We start from the raw sequence: 9,290 nt of genomic DNA on the forward strand, positions 1-9,290 counted from the left end.
CCCCCCCCCCTGCGCTAACCAAGTGGCCACCATAGCGGCACTGTCCTATACAGCACCGCCACGGACCCTTCTTTGACAGCACCGCGGCTGCTGTATAGGACAGCACTGCTGAAACGGAGCTCCCGCGCATGCGCAGCAGCTCTCTCTCGTGGGTTTTTTTTGTGGGTTTTTTTGGGTCGGGGGGGGTGGGGGAAACCCTCCCCCCCTGACAATCCTGCGTGCGCCCCTGTAATGGATTGAAAAGTGAAGCAAAAACACAATGTATTTTTACTTATTCTATAAAGCTGAAATTCTACTAGCAGGACAGGAGGACTATTTTTCTGGGTAAAAGTATTGCTATATAACAAGGAGGTGCTCACTAAACATTAGCTCAAGGCCAACATATAATTTAAAGATTAGAATGTTCAGATTAATGGAGCACTCCAATCCATTAGAATACCATAAAATATTGAATCTTTATTAAAATAATTATTATATCTTTATAGTCAATGTCTTATCATTTCTTTGCTCTGTATTTTGTTTTTTTTACATTTTTATTAAAAATAAAACAGTTAGAATAAAGTTGCGAGTATAAAGCGAGTGGCGACTATTAAAATTAAAACACAGAAACAGTGTCCACAAAACAAGATGGACACAAATATATTATATTGTTCCTATACTTCCTTATACAAAGTAGCTTAAATATAATTAAATCAGCTTATCACTGTTGTGTCAATCGCTTTTAGAGTAATTCTCTATTATTGTCTGAATGATTGAGATATATGTATATTTATTCCAGTGATTGTTTATGTTATTGCATTAATGCCATTAACCAATTGTTCTAATCCCATTCCGAGAACACAGATGGTGGCATCTTGTCCCCCTTTATTATAAGCAATCTTATCCCCAATGGCAGCTCTGAAATTATGATGGAAATTATTATGTGCTCCACTTGATATCTCGGTGTTTCATAGATTTAAATATAGGGAATTGCTTTATCTACATTAGAAATGGGATATGGAGTTCAATAGTTGATCTTAAACCAACTGGTAGTTATCAAATGTAGCTTCCAATGATATTTATTGGCTGTATCATCAAATCTTTCTTCGGACATAGTTCCAATAGTTTCGTACTGAATAAATCAGGATATCACAAGTATGACAAATTGAGACAAGTGTAATACAATTGTTACACTGTGACTTAGTTGAATGTGCATTTTTTTTTCGAGCCTATGTTGGCACACATAAGTATCACACGCTGATTCTAGTTGTAAAAATAGGTCCATGAGTAATAATTAAATGCTGCCGTTCAGCATATATCATTCATTATGCATATGTGAGTTTAATCAAATAATTGTATACCTTGTCGATGTGCCCCTATAAAATAGAATATGCTACTGATACCGCTTTCATACTGCCGCCCCGGCAATATCCCGGGTTTTTCAAGCCGGGTTTTCGCCGGGGCTCGGAGCATCCCAGCTCAGAAACACCATTCATACTGCACCTCGGACCCGGGAATATCCCGGGTTGACCCCATTCATACTGCACAAGTCTGTGTCCTGGCAATTTGTGGGAGTCATCACCAGAGCAGTTTTCATTGGCTGAAAAATGGTGATGTCATTGAAAGGTGACTGGTTTTTTGACGCATAAAGATGATGCAAAAGTGGGTGGTGATTGTTTACCACATTACTTTTCATCATGGCCGACGACTCACTTTTGTGTAGCCCAGAGTTCATGTTTACTAGTGTGTTTTTGCTCCCACCGATGACATCATCCTCCAGAGACAGGCAGACAGCCAATCAGCATGCTTTCTGTGCAACCCGGGTTGAAAAACCCGGGTTGCACCATTCATAGTGCAGGCAACCCGGGTCCGACCCGGGAATTACCCCTCGATAAATCCCGGGTTGAAGACCCGGGTTTTTAGACCTGGGATTTTTGAATTGTACCATTCATACTGCACCAAGACCCGGGTCGTTTGAGCTCGCCCCGGCAAAAACCCGGGATTTTGGTGCAGTATGAATGGGGTATTAATAGTACCACCTATTCAACGAATATCATTACCACTTTACTCTATATTAAAATACATTACAGAGCTGAAGCGCAACGGATTTAAAACGGATGTACAAAGGGTCTGCAGGGATTAGTTGCAGCTTTAGGCATGCCTGCCAATAAATCAACATTAAGCTGGATCTTTAAAATTCATGGATATATTGAAAAGTGGGTGTGATCTTGATCAAATGTGAGTGTACTTGTGTGGATCCAGGCAGGGCTTATTTTGTCTTAATTCTGCACTTTTAAAGCCTGCCCGTTATTTTATTATTAACTATTATTTATATAGCGCCAGCATATTCTGTAGCGCTTGACAAATGGTTATGCTTAAGAGCCCGTTTGAAGTGGGCAGGATTAGACCCAAGCTACAGCCAATCGCAGCACTGGAAACTTCAGTTAGCAGCTTGCTGTTATAAAAGACCAGCAAACTTTAATGTGCGTGGGGTCACCTAAACTTCTTTCCAAATAATACCCGATAAGTCACCTTAAATAAACATATGCTAATCACCTTAAAAAAAAAACATTTCCCTTTGCCATTGTTAATAAATTCTCTCTCTGACGCAGTGACTAAAGCTGCCAACATACACTGCAATACAACAACTTAATCAGTAAGCAAGTGTTGGCAAATAGCACTATCCAGGTACAGCACTGCACCATCAATTCGCAGCACAGGTTCACCAGCATTTTTAGGTTACATTATGTCCCTGCACACGCAGTGGTGGAGGTCAAGCTGATTTTCCACCACTTTCAGTTAAATTTATCTAGACTGTATTTTGATTGTGTTTCATATACACAGACAGTACTATGGATGGTGAATTGATTTACCATGTAAGTGCAACTTTACTGCATTTACACACCTTGGTCTGATTCATTAAGGAACTTAAATTAAGAAGTTTCTTATTTAAGTTTTCTGGACAAAACCATGTTACACTGCAAGGGGTGAAAATTTGTTTTCTGTTTTGCACGTAAGTTAAATACTGACTGTTTTTCCTGTAGCACACAAATACTTGATAGCTTATTTGTACACTGAAATTTAAAGTTGATATTTGTGTGCTACATGAAAAAACAGTCAGTATTTAACTTATGTGCAAAACAGAAAACTAGTTTGCACCCCTTGCATTGTAACATGGTTTAGTCAAGGATACTTAAATAAGAAACTTCTTAATTTAAATTCCTTAATGAATCAGGCCCCTTCTCTTCAAATTCAATGAAAAGCTCATTAGAAGCAATGTAATGGTAACATATACTATTTAAGGTTAGCAGATTAACAACTGTGCTGCCCTGTAATAATGCATACCCACAGTGTCCATGGCTATACTTTTTTGAAACCGAAGGCCCATAGAAATATTCAGAAGGGTCATGAAATTTCTACCAGGACATATATGATTTTTAAAAAGGACAGTCATGTTATTCGATATTTTAACACAGAAGTGCTATAGGCTACAAACACAAGGTTAAAATGATTACTAAAACCTCCATTTATTTTTATTTTTAGATATAAGCCAATAAGGTAAAACTACATTGTTCAGTATTAACTAGACATTACACTGCAGCTGTGTTAAAATGATTCCCCCTACTCTGTTACAGAAACTCAAAACTGCTCCCACATATATGGGATCTGATGCAGACAAAATTGAAGTTCAGTTGCAGTAACATAATTGGCAAAGCCCCTGCATGAGAATCCACCAATGCATGCTGTGGATTTTTACAAAGCAAGTCTGCCAGTCACTGCGATTCATTTATGAAGCACAAAATAGCAAATTCCTCTTTGAGGGAGCCATGCGCATCAAACTGTGCAGCCGTCTCTCGACTACCGCCAAAGCATTTGGGATAGTGGAGCATGAGGAGTACCTGCCTAATAACATGGCAAGCTGCTGTGGAGACGTAAAAAAAGTATCATCACCATTTATTTATATAGCGCCACTAATTCCGCAGCGCTGTACAGAGAACTCATTCACATCAGTCCCTGCCCCATTGGGGTGTACAGCCTAAAATCCCTAACACACAGACAGAGAGAGAGACACACACACAGACAGACACAGACTAGGGTCAATTTGTTAGCAGCCAACCTACCAGTATGTTTTTGGAGTGTGGGAGGAAACCGGAGCACCTGGAGGAAACCCACGCAAATACGGGGAGAACATACAAACTCCTCACAGATAAGGCCATGGTCGGGAATTGAACTCATGACCCCCAGTGCTGCAAGGGAGAAGTGCTAACCACTACGCCACCGTGCTGCCCCATGATATGATAGATATACTTATATATGAAGTAACACCCCAGTTACTTCATATATATTATCTCAGCAAAACACTGCCTTATATGCTGTATACTATTGTAAAATATTGACTTTACTTGATCTTTAAATCTTAGTTGTAAATACAAAGTTGCCTGTCAGTGTCTTTTAACAGGAAGCCCCTGTGGTTTTCAGTTGGGGGTTCAATACTACAGAATTTGGCAGCCATATTTCTAAATATTTCTAAAACGGAGTTCTATAGATAAAAAAAATAAAAAATAAATTGCTTGTATCCTTTTAAAGGCAACCATATAATGTGCTGAAACTTTGCATGGAAATTGACAGCACTTTTACAATACATTCAATATTTATTTCTTTGCTTTATGAAGCAGTGGTATATTATACATTCAAGGCCAGATACATAGGATGAAGTTCTATGATAGCGCTTTATAGTTGCATAGAGAGTAAGGCGCAATTAACCCTAGTACACTGCAGTGCAAAGAACTCTGCATCAGGCAGAAGGAATTGGAAGAGTAGGGTTGTAAATTCTGACTGCTTCTCCAGGTCTTCAGTAACCCCCCCTCCCCCAAGCAATTGGGAGTGTTTTCCCCTTATCCAGGTCTTCTATGTGATGTGTCAGGCCCACATCGTTTGTTCAGAGGGACTTCGCCTTTGCCCTACGCTCATTATGTGCAGTGACCAGTTTGTCATGTTTAGTTACCAGTAAATCTGTAAGACCACCTAAGGCCACTAGGTCTTTTTCAACAGCTGTGGCTTCTTATTTTTAGTTTATATTGGGAACATGGATTTCTTTATGTAGAAGCTATATAGGTTGTTTGTGGAGTCCTGTTTAGGTGGCTTACAGTTACTGATTTGATTTTTTTTATTTGTCTACAGTTCTGCTGAAAATAATCAGAAATTTGCAGCCTTGCTGCAGATACATGTGACAAGTTCACATTATTTGTCTGCTAGTACAATAACTTCTAGCACAAACGTGGATAGAAACCTTTACCTCCCAATTGTACTTTTAAGTGACATGAAGACCTATTACCACTTTAAACAATGTAAGTGCAACTTGATAGTTAAAGATAACAACTTTTAACAAGATATTAAAAACAAACATCTCAAATACCACTTTACTTTTGGGGAAAGTAATGCATTTTGCAATTAATAATGAGCCATTTTTAGGACACAAAAGTCCTAAAAATGTAAACACATTAGAGACTGCACAATGTTACAAAGCACTATTTTAGTGACTGATTGATAGGCTCAACCCGCATTATTGGCAATAGTAATATGCCATCTTGTCTAACTTTTCTGGTCTGGTAACTACTACTGGCCTTTAAAAAGTTTCTAGGTCATTGGATAGGGGGAGAGGAGGTCACCAGTGATATTAGAAAGGGGAGAAGGCTGCTAGCTCTATAAAAGGCTGTAAGTTGGTAATTGCTGGGTCAGCAAAGCTCTCACTCACCACTGCCTGAAAATAGAGAGTTAGCAGTATAATGACTGCTCCACTCTCCAGCTGTCATGGTACCTTTAAATTGAGAGCCACATAAACAGCATAAGCATACACTGCCTGCATTATGTAGGAAATCAGATTGTCAAAACCCTGCACTAAACAGTGCATTTTACTAATTAAATAATCCTCGTTCTTATTAACATTAACTTATAAATGAGAGCCAGCATACCCACAGTGCTTTACAATTGGATTATAAAATTTGCACTAAATTAAAACAGAGCTAAAACAGTTTATACAGTGACGAAAGTACTCACATTCCCAGTACACAGTTTTTTTTAGATGCCAAATCTTAATAAGTTCAATATAAATTTTCCCTCACCAAAATGTAATTTTAAAATAATGTTTTGTTATTTAAAAAAAACAAAAAACAAACAAAAAACCCAGGCATAGCATCTATTTGAAGCATAGCATTTTGCAACGTTGGCAAATAGATTTCTGGAAGTTTCAAAATCTTGACAAAGGACATAACCTTTCTAAGGGAATCAATTTTAGCTAGCAGTCATCACTTTCTCAGACTGTGGTGCGTTTCTGATAAGGTTATTGGAGAATTGTAACTTTTTGCTTGTTTTGTTAACTAGGCCTATTTGCAATTGCAGCTCCTCTTAGTCATGATAGGTAAATATGTATAAGATAACTGTGAAATTTGTTTTTGCTTGTTCTTTAAAATCCACAAACATTTACATAGAATTATACAAAAATGATCTTCCAAACAAACATGGGTTGCATTGCTTCCTAAACAGCCAGTTAATTTAACTTTAATGCATAACTAACCTAAAGTTCAAAAGTGAAATCATATATTGAAACTGAAGTGAATGAATTTTGGATATAACTAGTATGATCTCCCATACCAATGAACCTCCATAACAGCAACAGTTGAAAAATAGCAACTTTCACACTATAAATCAAGTAGATGTAAACAGTTTTAAAACAAATGTCAATATTTAAAAGACTGAGAAAAAAAACCAACCATGATTCAAGTGCCAACTCATAAATAGTGGCTAAAACAACAACAGTCGCCAATTTAAAAATAAGACTTAAGGTAAGCTAAATATTTGTTATTCCCCCACTCCCTCTAGGATATTCGCATCATTTGTAGACTCAGCATAAAATATATGTAAATACACACAATCACACCTGTTAACAGAGAGTGTTCATATCCTACTCTTACATTAGGGTTAATATCCAGATCTCTCCACTTCGCCCCCTCCCCTGTTATGAAATGCACATTGAAAATAGAGGTAGCCACCTCTGACCGTGCACTATAATTAGTCAAGCTAGAAAAAGGCAGAGGGTTTTATTGGATGGATAGTGCTTGCGATGAGATGTATTTAATGAGGAGACATCCACCCCCCCCTCCCCTACTAAGCAGCACTCTTGTACCCAGCTGATAGACACATACCCCGCTGGTGACAATCCGGGGAGCTGGCAGGGATAATAACAGGAGTCTCTTACCTGGACTGGGCAGCCATAGCGAAGTTTCTCACACCAGGCGTCCAGTGTCCATGGGGTGATGGCTCTGTCCTACCCAGGCGACAGAAGCAACTGGTGGCGCCCACTCGCACTTCTCAGATCAGTCACATTATTGTGGCTGTGTTTGTGTATGAATCTACCGCTGCGCAGCGCTCCTCAGTCTGTGGCACTTGCACGTCTCTCCCTGCGGCAGCGCTCAGTCCCCGAGCCCCGCCCACCTAACAATCGCAGACACGCCCACGAATGAGGGGCGTGGCTAGAATGTCATAATAGGGGGAAGATTACCTAGCGTTCCAGGCAGACCCTGCCTGCATTAAACAAATGCACGCCGTTTAGGGCCGTTAATCTAAACAAGTTGAGTTTAACATCACAGTGAATATGAAAGAGCTTGGTTGTTCCTTAAAAGGACGTCATGTGATCAACGTTTCATTCCAGCCGGGGAATATCGGGAATCCCAGCTATGAGCTTCCCTCCTGTCAATTAGAAAGTGGCAGGTTGTTCCGTACCGTAGATGGGCTTGCGAAGAGGTGTCAGTTGAGTCGTGCCGTGATTGGACAGGACGGGTTGTGAGGGCGGGCGGTGAACGCTCAGCTGGCCACTCACAGGGGAGCTCTGCTCACAGCTGGAGAAGCCTGAGCGCAGTTCATTGGGGAATTATTTCACTGACGTTCAAATGCATCGGAGAGTTTTACGACCAGGGCTGACAACCGTTGAAAAGGTTTTAACTGACAATTTTATAAAAATGTACTAATGGCCAAGATATGTACTAACATATAACTTGTGTCATTCTAAAATGTATCAAAAGGTGAAAGTAGTAACATTTTAGGATTGTAAACAGAGGACTCATAACCCCATTCAGACTATTAAAACTATTTTTGTGGTGAGCATTATGTGCAATTTAACAATGTCAAAAGGTTTAATATTTTTAAGTGATCTCTCTTTTTTTGCTTACAGTTAAAATCAGAGATTTTACTGACTAAATTTGCTGTGGGTTCACAAGCATGTTTGTAGCATGCAGGGCCGGATTAAGGCCCCCCCACCCTTCCCCCCTGGCACCTACCTCCCTCTCCGGCGCGCTGTACGCCCTTTACTGAGGAGATCTCGTGAGAGTGAGACTCACGAGATCTCAGTAAGGAGACTACAGCGCGCTGGAGAAGGACCGCAGTGAAAGTGCTCAGAAGCACTGATAGCGCCTGGGGCGCCCCCGCCCCCGACCAATCAATACTGCTGCTGAGCACTTTCAAGGGCCCCCTGGATGCCATAGGCCCCTGGGCTGTAGCCCAGTTAGCCCTATGGTTAATCCGGCCCTGGTAGCATGCACCATGTAGAGCTACACTTAGTTAAAATAAGCTTATCATGCTGTTTACAGGTCTCTTTGGGATCATTTAGTGTAGACGTAAAAAGTATCCTTCTGCCTAAACGGAAATATGCATCTGCACATTTGAATTTTTCCATCTGTCCAGGGATAGAACCAGGGCCGGACTGGGACTAAAAATCAGCCCTAACATTTAAAGTACACAAGCAGGGGCAAACGCCAGTGGGCTTGACCAGCATGCATGGGGCGTTGCTATAATTTTAGACAGTGCTTAACTGCTCTCCAACTCTCCCTATCCCCATCATATATATGGGCAGTGCTGCATGCACTACTGTTAGGTGCACACAGCTCTCTCTTTTCCAGCAGAGCTGTGTGAAGCGGGGGCAGGGTCCAGCCACCTCAATTATACAATTATACAGTGCACCAGGCTTGAATGGGGTTTCCAGGCACTTTGGAAACCCCCCCTCGGTTTGCCTATGACAGGCCCAGCCAGCGCCGGTGCTAGGGTCCTTGGCGCCCTAGGCACAGTGTGAAAATCGGCGCCCCCCCTTTAAAAATCGGCGCCCCCGTGGGTACCCTGTCAAAATTGGCGCTGCGCTTCCCTCCCCTCAGCTCCCCTCCCCATGTCTTTCTTTATCTTACCTGCATGAAGCTGCTCCTCTTTGCTCGGTCTTCTCCCCTCCCCTCACAGACACTGTCGGGTCGTGATGATGTCATCATCAC

General features: G+C 40.9%; 1 protein-coding gene across 2 annotated transcripts in view; it reads right to left on the reverse strand.

The window, feature by feature from the left end:
* AFF1 (ALF transcription elongation factor 1) overlaps positions 1 to 7,712 on the reverse strand; it is a 94,517-nt gene extending 86,805 nt beyond the window's left edge. Inside the window, exon 1 of one of the 2 annotated variants that reach the window (XM_075202952.1) lies at positions 7,235 to 7,712. In XM_075202952.1, the coding sequence (XP_075059053.1) occupies positions 7,235 to 7,251 (17 nt within the window). In that variant the 5' untranslated portion in view covers positions 7,252 to 7,712. The remainder of the gene's footprint in view (positions 1 to 7,234) is intronic. The other variant, XM_075202943.1, reaches the window with a different exon arrangement.
* Between the last annotated feature and the right edge of the window lie 1,578 nt (positions 7,713 to 9,290).

Source organism: Mixophyes fleayi, chromosome 1, assembly GCF_038048845.1.
Source record: "Mixophyes fleayi isolate aMixFle1 chromosome 1, aMixFle1.hap1, whole genome shotgun sequence".
NCBI lineage: Eukaryota > Metazoa > Chordata > Amphibia > Anura > Limnodynastidae > Mixophyes > Mixophyes fleayi.